This window comes from Pelobates fuscus, chromosome 1 (assembly GCF_036172605.1).
Source record: "Pelobates fuscus isolate aPelFus1 chromosome 1, aPelFus1.pri, whole genome shotgun sequence".
Taxonomy (NCBI): domain Eukaryota; kingdom Metazoa; phylum Chordata; class Amphibia; order Anura; family Pelobatidae; genus Pelobates; species Pelobates fuscus.
In genome coordinates this window covers 1,914,079-1,933,270 of record NC_086317.1, presented here as the reverse complement: position 1 = coordinate 1,933,270, position 19,192 = coordinate 1,914,079, and the positions used below count along the sequence as shown (strand labels likewise).

Below are 19,192 nucleotides of genomic sequence, written 5' to 3'. Positions count from 1 at the left end.
GCTGCAGTTATAATACACTGTGTATGGAGACAGAGGACCTCCTTACACCATAACCTTATAGCTGCAGTTATAATACACTGTGTGCCGGGAGACAGGGGACCTACTTAAACCATAACCTTATAGCTGCAGTTATAATACGCTGTGTGCGGGGAGACATGGGACCTCCTTACACCATAACCTTATAGCTGCAGTTATAAAACACTGTGTGCGGGGAGACAGGGGACCTTCTTACATCATAACCTTATAGCTGCAGTTATAAAACACTGTGTGCGGGGAGACAGGGGACCTCCTTACACCATAACCTTATAGCTGCAGTTATAATACACTGTGTGCGGGGAGACAGGGGACCTCCTTACACCATAACCTTATAGCTGCAGTTATAATACACCGTGTGCGGGGAGACAGGGGACCTCCTTACACCATAACAGCTGCAGTTATAATACATTTCCTTGGTAAAGGTTTCATTTTACAGCTGCAAACGTGATAAAAAGAAATTAGGATTATGTTTCTCCTATATGTGACAGATTTAGGTCTGTTGCGCAGTTTAGAGAAGTCTCATGATGAAGATTAACCGGAGTACAAGTTTATACATTTCTAGCAGATTAACTGATCCATTAAGAAACGGACACATGGTTTACATTGCACACATTCCTGTGCTCACTTATGCATACAACATTGCAAAAGGTCCATCATCAGTGGGATGACTCTTTGTAAACAGTTGAAGGATAACGCCACAAGGCCTTAGGAAGTCACTAAGTTGCTCTCAGTGGAATTCTGGTTATTATATTATTTATAAAGCGCCAGCAAATTCCATACTGCTGTACAATGGGACAGGAGACCCTAAACATCGAAAGGGTGTGGCAAATGCTCCTTCCCACGTACATTTGCAAGGAACTCCTGGAGGAGTGTAGAAGCTGGCCTCCTGCCCACTGACTATGGTCCAGGTCTGGGACACCGTTGTAACGGACACCTTCCGTTGACGGATGCTCCTAGCGCTTCCTGAGGCGCAGACTCCACAACCGCCGTAGCTTAACTGGAGCCGCGCCGTCTTCCTTCCACCCTGTATGAACCTCCAGCATCCAGGACCGTGTGGGGAAGACCTCTCCTCCAAGGAGAGCGTAACAGGATCAAACTCTCAAAAGAGCTAAGTGATTAAAGCTCCAGGGAGTATGCAGCGCATAGCAATCCCCAGTGTGAATATAGCTGTCCCCTCCAATCACGAGACAAGACTACGTGTTGAGGGTCAAGAAGAACTCAGGTTTAATGGCACACACTCTGCTTTTATGCAAATATCCCCTGCAAGGGAGACGCCCACATCCAATTAAACATTACCCAATCACACAATGGTTACATCCCACACATCTCCTCCCCTTAGCCTGAGAGGTAAGCCAATTATCCGTACAGTTTAAAACATACTTTTTACCCAACTTTCATAACTCTAAAACCATACATCCAATATTAATAACAGTTACATATTCTTAATCAGCACATTCCACATACAAACATACCCAAAAATCATTCAAATCCGTTCAGCCATTCGGGAGATAGGTATAAGTCACTTTTGACCGACCGCAAGCACATTTTCATGCCAAAAACAGTTCCATAGATTTGGGCTGTGCGGTCGGTATATTTTGCACCGAGAAAATGACTAAGTCCCATTCGAACGAGCGTTTGAATCTTCGAACGGGACTTAGTCTCCAGCTGCAGTGTCGAAGTAACGTAGAAGGTACGGGCCAGCGGTGTTCGTGCAATTGGGTAGCCGAAAAAAGTTCCATAGATTTGGCTGCACACACCGCTGACCGCGTTTGAATAAGTTAAAATGGCCACGTGTTAGTTTGTCGAATGGCGGCCACTTCGACGACTTCGGCTGCATCCGAAGTGCCAGTTTAAAAGTTGTAACACTGCTCCAAAGTATTTAAAGGGCCAGGAACAGCATTATAAAACTCCATTATGCCCAAATGCAGTTCTTAAAGGGCAATACATCCCAGGGCCATAGTCGCAGGGCAGGAGGCTAGCGATCAGTCCTCTCCAATGCCCAGTGGCAAATGGCAGTTTGTCACAACCGTTTGGGAGTTACTCTGCCTAGCCGCCATTAACAGCTTTCCCTGGGTGCCCCTGGTTCAGCACTTTCCCTTCATTTGAATGAAACCGAACGCTGGCTCTCAGGTGTCTGTTCGCATGAACCAAACCCACAAATAGTCCCAGCGGTACTAAGCCGAGACCGCTATGGAACAAATTTTCGGCATGAGGTGACTGTGCGGTTCCCAGAAAACTTGGTTCGGGGTTTTGAACCACTTCGAAATCCGCCAGGAGAGCGCTCTTTGGAGGGAAGGTGCCTAAGACTAAGGGGAACAAACGCTACCCAAGATCCAGGCAAAGCACCCCGTATTGGGCCACAGGAGCTCCCGAAAGTTGACCGGCAAAAGCACCAAACGCCCTGGAACTATTATGGGCATAGGACCACGTGTGCGGAAGGTCAAAATTTTAACACATGGCGTTTCACCTACACTGCACAGATCTGAGCACTATTTGGCGAACCTGGGCGCTCAGATCAGGGCTATTTAAAGATGTATTATTTGTGAGGTTATTTTATGTTTTTATTATGTTTTTGGTATTTTTATGTTTGCCTCTCTTAACCCCTTAAGGACACACGACATGTGTGACACGTCATGATTCCCTTTTATTCCAGAAGTTTGGTCCTTAAGGGGTTAAACCAGTTGTACTCCCAGAACTATGTGTCGTCTAGTTACTGGGAGGGAAAGGGCTATAATCACTGCTCAGCACCTTGTTCCAGGTCGGGGAGGATTCAGTGGGGAAAGTCCTTGTGACAAACGACCTGTGGTCTGGTCGTTTGCCATGAGCTCCTGGAGCAGCCTGCTTGCCAGCATCCTGCCTCAAGACTATGGGCTCTGCAATATACCTTGCCCAAAGCACTTTAAAAGGCTCCGTTCACGTGATTTTTGTACTCCAGAAAGAGAGACTGACCGTTAGCCCTGATTCCCTGGAACTGTTTTGGGCATAGGACCATGTGCACGGTTGGTCAAAATTATGACTTCCATGGAAATCCTGAACCCTGAAACGATCTGGGTGATTTTTGGATGTTGGTCCCTCAGATCGGGGCTATCAGGGTGTAGCGGAGAGCTGGTCTCCCACAGCCTATTTCCGCTGGTATCTTAGAATAGTTCAGGAACGAGTAGTAAATCCAATAGAGTAGCAGGCACCATAAGCAATATAATCCAAGAATATCCAATCACGTTTCCCAATAACTGGACGACACACAGTATCAGGAGCAGAACTCATCTTTAATCACACAACCCCTGCTTTTATGCAATCCTCCCATGCAAGGGAGACACCCACCATAATTATTACAATAACCAATCGGGTACAAGGTACAACCCACACATCTCCTCCCCTCAGATAAACATTTAGCATTGTAACGGACCGTTTTGCACACAAGGGGATAAAACCCAGTTTAGGCGATAATCCCCTTTTCCATAGACCAGCAGCTACTATAAACACCAATTTCCCGAACTCCCAAACTGCACGGATTCACCAACTCTCGAACAGCAGACACACGAACCCTGGAAGCAGCCGAACAGGAAAAGCAATACGAACAGCTTACACTCCTGGCAGTCGGCATACAGTCCCCTTTCCCCCCAAGAAAGAGACACACTCCAGCTTCAGGGTTAAACAGCAACAACACTGATTTATTCACACACAGGCTTATATGAGATTCTCCCATGCAAGGGAGGGGTTTACAGTACACCAATCCAGTTTAAGGTACAACCCACACATCTCCTCCCTCCAACATATCTGTTAACACAATTAACAGGGACATAGTTTTACCCAAGTTTTGGATGTACCCTAAATACTTGGGGTACATCCACAAATCCAATATCTCCAGATAGCCCTAGTCTGGGGGAACAACATACGTTAAAATCAGCCCATTCGGATAAACGGTTCGGGAGTTATGGGACTTTAAAGTATTGACCGACCGCATGGGTAAAGTATCCGAAAACAGTTCCATGCATTTTGGCCCTGCGGTCGGTCACAAACAAGTGAATGAAATAGACGAATTACTGGTGTTATAGAGACTAAGGGGGATTCGCATGAATCCCCTAGTTCGTACGTTTCTTTCTACTGAACGGCGGGCCGTTCGGTAGTTTCCCCACGAAATCCTGGAAGTCTGGAGGTCTCAGCGGTGTTTGCCTAGTCGAGTGTCCGATTTTAGTTCCAGACGCTCGACGGCAAAACACCGCTGTTCGGTAGTTAAAGATGGCCGCCGCCACGTGTTAGTTTCCTGAATGGCGGCCACCCAGAGGACAAAGACCACACTGCACTGATTGCCAATTACCCATTTGCAACATTGTTGCAAACGGTAATTGGAGGCACACTTAGTCCTGGGTGGTCTGGTTGTTCGGTAGTTTCCTCAATACAATGAATGGAGTGATTCTACCGAACAATCAGATGAATGCTGCATATATATAACCCAGGTTAACTGCACACATAAATACATACATGACATTAAAGGATTAAAGGCAGGATTACTGTACTACGCTCCACAGTCTTAAAGGTACAGTATCCCAAAAGTCCCAATAGGTCCACGGATGGCCCTTAAAGGCCCAGTAGCAGTAATATAGATTATTACATGCCCAAATATAGTTTTTATAGTACAATATGTCCAGGGGCCATAGTCGCAGGGCAGGAGGCTAGCAACCAGGCTTCTCCAGTTCACAGTGGCGAAGTTGGTTTCGCCACAAGCATAATTAAAAAGGTACACAATTTTCCCCAAGTTCTAGATGTACCCCAACTACATAAGGTACACCCCTAATCTGGGTGAGCAACATACTCAAAAATCACCCAGATCGGACCAGGGGTTCGGGAGTTATGGAGGTGTAAAGTTTTGACCGACCGCACAGGCAACAGTAGCCGAAAATAGTTCCATGAGTTTTGGCCTTGCGGTCGGTCTCTTTTTGTGTCTAAAAAGTCCCGAACTCAATGCCATCCAGAGCTGTGTTTGCATTCGGATGAATCCCCTTATTCGTGGGATTTAAACTACTGAACGGCAGGCCGTTCGGGAGCTTCTATCAGTCTCTTCCATAGCTCTGGAGGTCTCAGCGGTGTTCGCTTAGTCGAGTGTCCGATTTTAGTTCCAGACACTCGACGGCAAAACACCACTGTTCAGGAGTTTAAGATGGCCGCCGCCACGTGTTTGGCTCCCGAAATGGCGACCACCCAGGGACTTTAACAATGAGTTTGTGCTTTTCACTGGGGAATTCAATTAAGCGAACAGGGAGGTTAATTGAAGTCACACTTTTGCATCAAGGTGGTCCGGTGTTCGGTAGTTTGTGTTCGTATGGTGAATAAAGTATTTCAGTACGATTTATGGGTACAATTAGACAAACGTTTTAATTCACACGAAGTCTATGGGGAAAACAATGGAAGGGAAATATGCTGGACAGCCAGGTGGATTTTGCTACACAGGGGATGTAACTTGTGAGGATTGTGTGTGTTTTAAGGTATTTTGTGGGTTTTGGAAAAATGTACGTTTTCTGTGCGTGGAGATAATGGAGTTTAATTCAGTGCTGACGCAATTATCTCCCAGTCATAGGGGAGGGATTGACCTATTTTGTATGGGAGCGTCCTGGACCTAAGAGCCAATGTAATTGTGTATTTGTTTTTACTGCAGTCTACTCTCAGGTCCAGGGGGAAGTGCCCCTTGCATGGGGACCTGCATAAAAGGCCAGTTGTGGCTTCCATTAAAGAGATTTGTTTTACCCTTCATGAAGTCTAGGCTCCTGTTTGGGTGATTGGAGAGCTATAGTCACTCTGGGGGATTGCTATAATCACTATACTCCCTTGGATCACAACGATTGATCTTATAAGAGCAGCCTGCTTCGCTCTCGGGACTAGGAGAGGTCTACCCACTGGAAGCTGGATCCTGGTCTTGGGTCCAGGGTGGGTGGAGGACAGCGAGACCCCAACTAAGCTGCAGCGGTTTGTGGTCTTTGCGGTGGTTATGGTGTTCCAGTACGGTGATTATGGTACTCAAGGATTACTAGGACGCAGCGGTTGACGGAGGTACCCAATCGGAGTGCCAGACGGTCCGTCACAGCCCTTGTAAGGACTAGAGCTCCCAGGACTGTGTGTCGTCCAGTCCCTGGCAGGGAATAGAGCTAGTCCCCTGTTCTGTTCCAGGAAGACCCCAGTCCAGACACGGCGACTGGGGCAGAAGCGCTGAGGTTTTCCCCTGTTCCAGCTAGGAAGCGGTCCTTTGTGGAGGTACCTAGCTGGGGTACAGGGAACTCTGTCACAGTGGCAATCCGTAAAAAAAAAAAAGTCTACCAGACTCTCAGTCGCAAATAAATAAAACTCATAATGTATTAAAATCACCTGACGTCAATGGCATGCAACACTGCAAATCAATATTCAATTTCCAGGGTCCATTGAAGCTCCAGGGGCCAAATAAAGTAAATAGGACGCCAGTCAAGGTAGGGCCAATAGCCTTTGTATGAAACAGACACAATCTCCACTTCAGGAAATCTTTTTACATTGTAGAAAACAAACCTCAGAATAACAAATCTATATCGTCCAACCATATGAACAGGAGGACAGCCAAAAATACTACAAAAAGCAAATACTGAGAAATCAATAGTGACAGCATATAGAATTCAGCATATCCAATCAGCCGGTCAGTACACACCCCTAACCCGATGGCATACAGTCAGTACACACCCCTAACCCGATGGGATACAGTCGGTACACACCCCTAACCCGATGGGATACAGTCGGTACACACCCCTAACCCGATGGGATACAGTCGGTACACACCCCTAACCCGATGGGATACAGTCGGTACACACCCCTAACCCGATGGGATACAGTCGGTACACACCCCTAACCCGATGGCATACAGTCGGTACACACCCCTAACCCGATGGCATACAGTCGGTACACACCCCTAACCCGATGGCATACAGTCAGTACACACCCCTAACCCGATGGCATACAGTCAGTACACACCCCTAACCCGATGGGATACAGTCGGTACACACCCCTAACCCGATGGCATACAGTCGGTACACACCCCTAACCCGATGGCATACAGTCGGTACACACCCCTAACCCGATGGCATACAGTCGGTACACACCCCTAACCCGATGGCATACAGTCGGTACACACCCCTAACCCGATGGCATACAGTCGGTACACACCCCTAACCCGATGGCATACAGTCGGTACACACCCCTAACCCGATGGCATACAGTCGGTACACACCCCTAACCAGATGGCATACAGTCGGTACACACCCCTAACCAGATGGCATACAGTCGGTACACACCCCTAACCAGATGGCATACAGTCGGTACACACCCCTAACCAGATGGCATACAGTCGGTACACACCCCTAACCCGATGGGATACAGTCGGTACACACCCCTAACCCGATGGGATACAGTCGGTACACACCCCTAACCAGATGGCATACAGTCGGTACACACCCTTAACCAGATGGGATACAGTCGGTACACACCCCTAACCCGATGGGATACAGTCGGTACACACCCCTAACCAGATGGGATACAGTCGGTACACACCCCTAACCAGATGGCATACAGTCAGTACACACCCCTAACCCGATGGCATACAGTCAGTACACACCCCTAACCCGATGGCATACAGTCAGTACACACCCCTAACCCGATGGCATACAGTCAGTACACACCCCTAACCCGATGGCATACAGTCAGTACACACCCCTAACCCGATGGCATACAGTCAGTACACACCCCTAACCCGATGGCATACAGTCAGTACACACCCCTAACCCGATGGCATACAGTCAGTACACACCCCTAACCCGATGGCATACAGTCAGTACACACCCCTAACCCGATGGCATACAGTCAGTACACACCCCTAACCCGATGGCATACAGTCAGTACACACCCCTAACCCGATGGCATACAGTCAGTACACACCCCTAACCCGATGGCATACAGTCAGTACACACCCCTAACCCGATGGCATACAGTCAGTACACACCCCTAACCCGATGGCATACAGTCAGTACACACCCCTAACCCGATGGCATACAGTCAGTACACACCCCTAACCCGATGGCATACAGTCAGTACACACCCCTAACCCGATGGCATACAGTCAGTACACACCCCTAACCCGATGGCATACAGTCAGTACACACCCCTAACCCGATGGCATACAGTCAGTACACACCCCTAACCCGATGGCATACAGTCAGTACACACCCCTAACCCGATGGCATACAGTCAGTACACACCCCTAACCCGATGGCATACAGTCAGTACACACCCCTAACCCGATGGCATACAGTCAGTACACACCCCTAACCCGATGGCATACAGTCAGTACACACCCCTAACCCGATGGCATACAGTCAGTACACACCCCTAACCCGATGGCATACAGTCAGTACACACCCCTAACCCGATGGGATACAGTCAGTACACACCCCTAACCCGATGGGATACAGTCAGTACACACCCCTAACCAGATGGGATACAGTCAGTACACACCTCTAACCAGATGGGATACAGTCAGTACACACCCCTAACCAGATGGGATACAGTCAGTACACACCCCTAACCAGATGGGATACAGTCAGTACACACCCCTAACCAGATGGGATACAGTCAGTACACACCCCTAACCAGATGAGATACAGTCAGTACACACCCCTAACCAGATGGGATACAGTCAGTACACACCCCTAACCAGATGGGATACAGTCAGTACACACCCCTAACCAGATGGGATACAGTCAGTACACACCCCTAACCAGATGGGATACAGTCAGTACACACCCCTAACCAGATGGGATACAGTCAGTACACACCCCTAACCAGATGGGATACAGTCAGTACACACCCCTAACCAGATGGGATACAGTCAGTACACACCCCTAACCAGATGGGATACAGTCAGTACACACCCCTAACCAGATGGGATACAGTCAGTACACACCCCTAACCAGATGGGATACAGTCAGTACACACCCCTAACCAGATGGGATACAGTCAGTACACACCCCTAACCAGATGGGATACAGTCAGTACACACCCCTAACCAGATGGGATACAGTCAGTACACACCCCTAACCAGATGGGATACAGTCAGTACACACCCCTAACCAGATGGGATACAGTCAGTACACACCCCTAACCAGATGGGATACAGTCAGTACACACCCCTAACCAGATGGGATACAGTCAGTACACACCTCTAACCCGATGGGATACAGTCAGTACACACCCCTAACCCGATGGGATACAGTCAGTACACACCTCTAACCCGATGGGATACAGTCAGTACACACCTCTAACCCGATGGGATACAGTCAGTACACACCCCTAACCCGATGGGATACAGTCAGTACACACCCCTAACCCGATGGGATACAGTCAGTACACACCCCTAACCCGATGGGATACAGTCAGTGCACACCCCTAACCCAATGGCATACAGTCAGTACACACTCCTAACCAGATGGGATACAGTCAGTACACACCCCTAACCAGATGGGATACAGTCAGTACACACTCCTAACCAGATGGGATACAGTCAGTACACACCCCTAACCCGATGGGATACAGTCAGTACACACTCCTAACCAGATGGGATACAGTCAGTACACACCCCTAACCAGATGGGATACAGTCAGTACACACCCCTAACCAGATGGCATACAGTCAGTACACACTCCTAACCAGATGGGATACAGTCAGTACACACCCCTAACCCGATGGGATACAGTCAGTACACACCCCTAACCAGATGGGATACAGTCAGTACACACCCCTAACCCGATGGGATACAGTCAGTACACACCCCTAACCCGATGGGATACAGTCAGTACACACCCCTAACCCGATGGGATACAGTCAGTACACACCCCTAACCCGATGGCATACCGTCAGTACACACCCCTAACCCGATGGGATACAGTCAGTACACACCCCTAACCCGATGGGATACAGTCAGTACACACCCCTAACCCGATGGGATACAGTCAGTACACACCCCTAACCCGATGGGATACAGTCAGTACACACCCCTAACCCGATGGGATACAGTCAGTACACACCCCTAACCCGATGGGATACAGTCAGGACACACCCCTAACCCGATGGGATACAGTCGGTACACACCCCTAACCCGATGGGATACAGTCAGTACACACCCCTAACCCGATGGGATACAGTCAGTACACACCCCTAAAGCGATGGGATACAGTCAGTACACACCCCTAACCCGATGGGATACAGTCAGTACACACCCCTAACCCGATGGGATACAGTCAGTACACACCCCTAACCCGATGGGATACAGTCAGTACACACCCCTAACCCGATGGGATACAGTCAGTACACACCCCTAACCCGATGGGATACAGTCAGTACACACCCCTAACCCGATGGGATACAGTCAGTACACACCCCTAACCCGATGGGATACAGTCAGTACACACCCCTAACCCGATGGGATACAGTCAGTACACACCCCTAACCCGATGGGATACAGTCAGTACACACCCCTAACCCGATGGGATACAGTCAGTACACACCCCTAACCCGATGGCATACAGTCAGTACACACCCCTTACCCGATGGCATACCGTCAGTACACACATTTAACCTATATACAGCTTAAATCTATGTCCAATCTGTTCTGGCTAGAGATTCTTCTTACCTGTGAGCACATAGTCGTATTGTGTCACTTGGTTCAGTTTAAGACCCTCGTACAGTTCCTGCAGCTCCTCAGCATTGAGCACCTGCCCTTTCCAGTGAGTGTAACCTAAGGAAATGAAAAAGTCTGGTAGACTTCTAGAGTAAGCCCAGAGTGAGTCAAGAGAAGGGATCATGGTTAATAGTGTGAGGGCATTTGAAAATACCCATCGGAGGGGTCGGGTTAGGAGGAGGGGTGTTAGAAATACCCACCAGGATGAGAAGGAAGTGGTTTGATGAAACCTGGGAGGTCAGGACGGGCAGCAGGGGTCACAGAGACCCAGCGGGACGGGCAGCAGGGGTCACAGAGACCCAGCGGGACGGGCAGCAGGGGTCACAGAGACCCAGCGGGACGGGCAGCAGGGACCCAGCGGGACGGGTCACAGAGACCCAGCGGGACGGGTCACAGAGACCCAGCGGGACGGGTCACAGAGACCCAGCGGGACGGGTCACAGAGACCCAGCGGGACGGGTCACAGAGACCCAGCGGGACGGGTCACAGAGACCCAGCGGGACGGGTCACAGAGACCCAGCGGGACAGGCGGGACGGGTCACTGAGACCAGGCGGGACGGGTCACTGAGACCCAGCGGGACGGGTCACTGAGACCCAGCGGGACGGGTCACTGAGACCCAGCGGGACGGGTCACTGAGACCCAGCGGGACGGGTCACTGAGACCCAGCGGGACGGGTCACTGAGACCCAGCGGGACGGGTCACTGAGACCCAGCGGGACGGGTCACTGAGACCCAGCGGGACGGGTCACTGAGACCCAGCGGGACGGGTCACTGAGACCCAGCGGGACGGGTCACTGAGACCCAGCGGGACGGGTCACTGAGACCCAGCGGGACGGGTCACTGAGACCCAGCGGGTCGGGCGGGACGGGTCACTGAGACCCAGCGGGTCGGGCGGGACGGGTCACTGAGACCCAGCGGGACGGGCGGGACGGGTCACTGAGACCCAGCGGGACGGGTCACTGAGACCCAGCGGGACGGGTCACTGAGACCCAGCGGGACGGGTCACTGAGACCCAGCGGGACGGGTCACTGAGACCCAGCGGGACGGGTCACTGAGACCCAGCGGGACGGGTCACTGAGACCCAGCGGGACGGGTCACTGAGACCCAGCGGGACGGGTCACTGAGACCCAGCGGGACGGGTCACTGAGACCCAGCGGGACGGGTCACTGAGACCCAGCGGGACGGGTCACTGAGACCCAGCGGGACGGGTCACTGAGACCCAGCGGGACGGGTCACTGAGACCCAGCGGGACGGGTCACTGAGACCCAGCGGGACGGGTCACTGAGACCCAGCGGGACGGGTCACTGAGACCCAGCGGGACGGGTCACTGAGACCCAGCGGGACGGGCGGGACGGGTCACTGAGACCCAGCGGGACGGGTCACTGAGACCCAGCGGGACGGGTCACTGAGACCCAGCGGGACGGGTCACTGAGACCCAGCGGGACGGGTCACTGAGACCCAGCGGGACGGGTCACTGAGACCCAGCGGGACGGGTCACGGAGACCCAGCGGGACGGGTCACGGAGACCCAGCGGGACGGGTCACGGAGACCCAGCGGGACGGGTCACGGAGACCCAGCGGGACGGGTCACTGAGACCCAGCGGGACGGGTCACTGAGACCCAGCGGGACGGGTCACTGAGACCCAGCGGGACGGGTCACTGAGACCCAGCGGGACGGGTCACTGAGACCCAGCGGGACGGGTCACTGAGACCCAGCGGGACGGGTCACTGAGACCCAGCGGGACGGGTCACTGAGACCCAGCGGGACGGGTCACTGAGACCCAGCGGGACGGGTCACTGAGACCCAGCGGGACGGGTCACTGAGACCCAGCGGGACGGGTCACTGAGACCCAGCGGGACGGGTCACAGAGACCCAGCGGGACGGGTCACAGAGACCCAGCGGGACGGGTCACTGAGACCCAGCGGGACGGGCAGGATGGGTCACTGAGACCCAGCGGGACGGGCAGGATGGGTCACTGAGACCCAGCGGGACGGGCAGGATGGGTCACTGAGACCCAGCGGGACGGGCAGGATGGGTCACTGAGACCCAGCGGGACGGGCAGGATGGGTCACTGAGACCCAGCGGGACGGGCAGGACGATCAATTAGATCAAGCAAGGCGGGCGGTGTTCATGGCGTTAATTCAAAACAAAGCAAACATCACAAAGGGAAAAGTTGCAGACTTACCAGTGTGATTGGAGAACTGGACAGAATTGACAGTGTCCACCTCAATGCCCAGAACCTGGAGAAAGAGCAAGACTGATGATTCGTCGCTGCTTGTCGCCACGCAGGTACAGGGAGGACAAAGGACCACGGAGGAACAGAGTGAGGAGTGAAGCTCATGGGATGTTGTGACAAGTCATCAGGTCCCAGAGAAGGAAGAGTCAAGAGATGACATAAAGGATGGGGGGGTGCAGACAGACTCAAAAATATCAAAACTTCAAGATGAAGGGGGGGAACGAGTGATTACAATTCACCGCACATCTATCCTCCTTTCTTCACCTGCTCCAATCTATTACCCTGCCACCTTCTCCACTCACGGTCACCCCCAATGCACGGCCACCTCCCTCCACTCACAGTCATCCCCCATCCTCTGCACCTCTACCTACCTGCCACACACCCACTGCCCGCTACCTATCTGCCTCCAACCAACTGCCCCCTCTACCTACCTACCTCCAACCATCTGCCCCCTCTACCTCCCTCCATCTGCCCCCTCTACCTACCTCCCTCCCGCCATCTGCCCCCTCTACCTACCTCCCTCCCGCCATCTGCCCCCTCTACCTACCTCCCTCCCGCCATCTGCCCCCTCTACCTACCTCCCTCCCGCCATCTGCCCCCTCTACCTACCTCCCTCCCACCCACCATCTGCCCCCTCTACCTACCTCCCTCCCACCCACCATCTGCCCCCTCTACCTACCTCCCTACCACCGACCATCTGCCCCCTCTACCTACCTGCCTTCCACCGTCTGCCCCCTCTACCTACCTGCCTCCCACCATCTGCCCCCTCTACCTACCTGCCTCCCACCATCTGCCCCCTCTACCTACCTGCCTCCCACCATCTGCCCCCTCTATCTACCTCCCTCCCACCATCTGCCCCCTCTACCTACCTCCCTCCCACCATCTGCCCCCTCTACCTACCTCCCTCCCACCATCTGCCCCCTCTACCTACCTGCCTCCCACCATCTGCCCCCTCTACCTACCTGCCTCCCACCATCTGCCCCCTCTACCTACCTGCCCCCTCTACCTACCTGCCTCCCACCATCTGCCCCCTCTACCTACCTCCATCTGCCCCCTCTACCTACCTCCATCTGCCCCCTCTACCTACCTCCATCTGCCCCCTCTACCTACCTCCATCTGCCCCCTCTACCTACCTCCCTCCCACCCACCATCTGCCCCCTCTACCTACCTCCCTACCACCCACCATCTGCCCCCTCTACCTACCTCCCTCCCACCATCTGCCCCCTCTACCTACCTCCCTCCCACCATCTGCCCCCTCTACCTAACTCCCTCCCACCATCTGCCCCCTCTACCTACCTGCCTCCCACCATCTGCCCCCTCTACCTACCTCCCACCATCTGCCCCCTCTACCTACCTGCCTCCCACCATCTGCCCCCTCTACCTACCTCCCTCCCACCATCTGCCCCCTCTACCTACCTCCCTCCCACCATCTGCCCCCTCTACCTACCTGCCTCCCACCATCTGCCCCCTCTACCTACCTGCCTCCCACCATCTGCCCCCTCTACCTACCTCCCTCCCACCATCTGCCCCCTCTACCTACCTCCCTCCCACCATCTGCCCCCTCTACCTACCTCCTCCCACCATCTGCCCCCTCTACCTACCTCCTCCCACCATCTGCCCCCTCTACCTACCTCCCTCCCACCATCTGCCCCCTCTACCTACCTCCTCCCACCATCTGCCCCCTCTACCTACCTCCCTCCCACCATCTGCCCCCTCTACCTACCTCCCTCCCACCATCTGCCCCCTCTACCTACCTGCCTCCGCCCTCCCAGTTGCCCCGGTTACCTGCAGGGGGAAGGCGGCCGCCTTGTTGCCCACATACCCCCGCACCACGTGACTCTGGATGGACAGCACCCGGCACTCCATGGACAGACAGAGCCAGCAAACAGGGGGCGGGGCGGGGGCGGGGGCGGAGACAGCGAGGCGGAGACATGACTGGGGGGCGTGGCTAGGGACGGGTAATACCAACTGGGGATAGGGGTGTGGGAGACACCAACTGGGGGATACAGGGGGGTAACAAGGGAGACACCAACTGGGGGATACAGGGGGAAACAAGGGAGACACCAACTGGGGGATACAGGGGGTAACAAGGGAGACACCAACTGGGGGATACAGGGGGTAACAAGGGAGACACCAGCTGGGGGATACAGGGGGTAACAAGGGAGACACCAACTGGGGGATACAGGGGGTAACAAGGGAGACACCAACTGGGGGATACAGGGGGGTAACAAGGGAGACACCAACTGGGGGATACAGGGGGAAACAAGGGAGACACCAACTGGGGGATACAGGGGGTAACAAGGGAGACACCAACTGGGGGATACAGGGGGAAACAAGGGAGAAACCAACTGGGGGATACAGGGGGAAACAAGGGAGACACCAACTGGGGGATACAGGGGGTAACAAGGGAGACACCAACTGGGGGATACAGGGGGTAACAAGGGAGACACCAACTGGGGGATACAGGGGGTAACAAGGGAGACACCAACTGGGGGATACAGGGGGAAACAAGGGAGAAACCAACTGGGGGATACAGGGGGTAACAAGGGAGACACCAACTGGGGGATACAGGGGGAAACAAGGGAGAAACCAACTGGGGGATACAGGGGGTAACAAGGGTGACACCAACTGGGGGATACAGGGGGAATCAAGGGAGACACCAACTGGGGGATACAGGGGGTAACAAGGGAGACACCAACTGGGGGATACAGGGGGAAACAAGGGAGAAACCAACTGGGGGATACAGGGGGTAACAAGGGAGACACCAACTGGGGGATACAGGGGGTAACAAGGGAGACACCAACTGGGGGATACAGGGGGTAACAAGGGAGACACCAACTGGGGGATACAGGGGGTAACAAGGGAGACACCAACTGGGGGATACAGGGGGTAACAAGGGAGAAACCAACTGGGGGATACAGGGGGGTAACAAGGGAGACACCAACTGGGGGATACAGGGGGTAACAAGGGAGAAACCAACTGGGGGATACAGGGGGTAACAAGGGAGACACCAACTGGGGGATACAGGGGGGTAACAAGGGAGACACCAACTGGGGGATACAGGGGGTAACAAGGGAGACACGAACTGGGGGATACAGGGGGTAACAAGGGAGACACCAACTGGGGGATACAGGGGGTAACAAGGGAGACACCAACTGGGGGATACAGGGGGTAACAAGGGAGAAACCAACTGGGGGATACAGGGGGTAACAAGGGAGAAACCAACTGGGGGATACAGGGGGTAACAAGGGAGACACCAACTGGGGGATACAGGGGGTAACAAGGGAGAAACCAACTGGGGGATACAGGGGGTAACAAGGGAGACACCAACTGGGGGATACAGGGGGTAATAAGGGAGAGACCAACTGGGGGATACAGGGGGTAACAAGGGAGACACCAACTGGGAGATACAGGGGGTAACAAGGGAGACACCAACTGGGGGATACAGGGGGTAATAAGGGAGACACCAACTGGGGGATACAGGGGGTAACAAGGGAGACACCAACTGGGGGATACAGGGGGTAACAAGGGAGACACCAACTGGGGGATACAGGGGGTAACAAGGGAGACACCAACTGGGGGATACAGGGGGTAACAAGGGAGACACAAACTGGGGGATACAGGGGGTAATAAGGGAGACACCAACTGGGGGATACAGGGGGTAACAAGGGAGACACCAACTGGGGGATACAGGGGGTAACAAGGGAGACACCAACTGGGGGATACAGGGGGTAACAAGGGAGACACCAACTGGGGGATACAGGGGGTAACAAGGGAGACACCAACTGGGGGATACAGGGGGAAACAAGGGAGACACCAACTGGGGGATACAGGGGGTAACAAGGGAGACACCAACTGGGGGATACAGGGGGTAACAAGGGAGACACCAACTGGGGGATACAGGGGGTAACAAGGGAGACACCAACTTGGGGATACAGGGGGGGACAAGGGAGACACCAACTGGGGGATACAGGGGGTAACAAGGGAGACACCAACTGGGGGATACAGGGGGAAACAAGGGAGACACCAACTGGGGGATACAGGGGGAAACAAGGGAGACACCAACTGGGGGATACAGGGGGAAACAAGGGAGACACCAACTGGGGGATACAGGGGGTAACAAGGGAGACACCAACTGGGGGATACAGGGGGAAACAAGGGAGAAACCAACTGGGGGATACAGGGGGTAACAAGGGAGACACCAACTGGGGGATACAGGGGGTAACAAGGGAGACACCAACTGGGGGATACAGGGGGTAACAAGGGAGACACCAACTGGGGGATACAGGGGGTAACAAGGGAGACACCAACTGGGGGATACAGGGGGTAACAAGGGAGACACCAACTGGGGAATACAGGGGGTAACAAGGGAGACACCAACTGGGAGATACAGGGGGTAACAAGGGAGACACCAACTGGGGGATACAGGGGGTAACAAGGGAGACACCAACTGGGGGATACAGGGGGGGACAAGGGAGACACCAACTGGGGGATACAGGAGGGTAACAAGGGAGACACCAACTGGGGGATACAGGGGGTAACAAGGGAGACACCAACTGGGGGATACAGGGGGTAACAAGGGAGACACCAACTGGGGGATACAGGGGGTAACAAGGGAGACACCAACTGGGGGATACAGGGGGTAACAAGGGAGAAACCAACTGGGGGATACAGGGGGGTAACAAGGGAGACACCAACTGGGGGATACAGGGGGTAACAAGGGAGAAACCAACTGGGGGATACAGGGGGTAACAAGGGAGACACCAACTGGGGGATACAGGGGGGTAACAAGGGAGACACCAACTGGGGGATACAGGGGGTAACAAGGGAGACACGAACTGGGGGATACAGGGGGTAACAAGGGAGACACCAACTGGGGGATACAGGGGGTAACAAGGGAGACACCAACTGGGGGATACAGGGGGTAACAAGGGAGAAACCAACTGGGGGATACAGGGGGTAACAAGGGAGAAACCAACTGGGGGATACAGGGGGTAACAAGGGAGACACCAACTGGGGGATACAGGGGGTAACAAGGGAGAAACCAACTGGGGGATACAGGGGGTAACAAGGGAGACACCAACTGGGGGATACAGGGGGTAATAAGGGAGAGACCAACTGGGGGATACAGGGGGTAACAAGGGAGACACCAACTGGGGGATACAGGGGGTAATAAGGGAGAGACCAACTGGGAGATACAGGGGGTAACAAGGGAGACACCAACTGGGGGATACAGGGGGTAACAAGGGAGACACCAACTGGGGGACACAGGGGGTAACAAGGGAGACACCAACTGGGGGATACAGGGGGTAACAAGGGAGACACCAACTGGGGGATACAGGGGGTAACAAGGGAGAGACCAACTGGGGGATACAGGGGGTAACAAGGGAGACACCAACTGGGGGATACAGGGGGTAACAAGGGAGACACCAACTGGGGGATACAGGGGGGTAACAAGGGAGAAACCAACTAGGGGATACAGGGGGTAACAAGGGAGACACCAACTGGGGGATACAGGGGGTAACAAGGGAGACACCAACTGGGGGATACAGGGGGTAACAAGGGTGACACCAACTGGGGGATACAGGGGGTAACAAGGGAGACACCAACTGGGGGACACAGGGGGAAACAAGGGAGACACCAACTGGGGGATACAGGGGGTAACAAGGGAGACACCAACTGGGGATACAGGGGGTAACAAGGGAGACACCAACTGGGAGATACAGGGGGTAACAAGGGAGACACCAACTGGGGGATACAGGGGGCAACAAGGGAGACACCAACTGGGGGATACAGGGGGTAACAAGGGAGACACCAACTGGGGGATACAGGGGGGAACAAGGGAGACACCAACTGGGGGATACAGGGGGTAACAAGGGAGACACCAACTGGGGGATACAGGGGGTAACAAGGGAGACACCAACTGGGGGATACAGGGGGTAACAAGGGAGACACCAACTGGGGGATACAGGGGGGTAACAAGGGAGACACCAACTGGGGGATACAGGGGGTAACAAGGGAGACACCAACTGGGGGATACAGGGGGTAACAAGGGAGACACCAACTGGGGGATACAGGGGGGGACAAGGGAGACACCAACTGGGGGATACAGGGGGTAACAAGGGAGACACCAACTGGGGGATACAGGGGGTAACAAGGGTGACACCAACTGGGGTA

General features: G+C 53.9%; 1 protein-coding gene across 1 annotated transcript in view; it reads right to left on the bottom strand.

Annotated features, from left to right (window-relative positions):
* The window catches only part of PDXK (pyridoxal kinase), a 47,857-nt gene extending 32,928 nt beyond the window's left edge, over nucleotides 1-14,929 (bottom strand). Inside the window, exons 1-3 of the mRNA XM_063445717.1 lie at nucleotides 14,801-14,929; nucleotides 12,965-13,019; nucleotides 10,733-10,837 (exon numbers count right to left, since the gene is read on the bottom strand). Coding sequence (XP_063301787.1) covers nucleotides 10,733-10,837; nucleotides 12,965-13,019; nucleotides 14,801-14,881 — 241 coding nt within the window. The 5' untranslated portion in view covers nucleotides 14,882-14,929. The remainder of the gene's footprint in view (nucleotides 1-10,732; nucleotides 10,838-12,964; nucleotides 13,020-14,800) is intronic.
* Nucleotides 14,930-19,192: the final 4,263 nt, after the last annotated feature.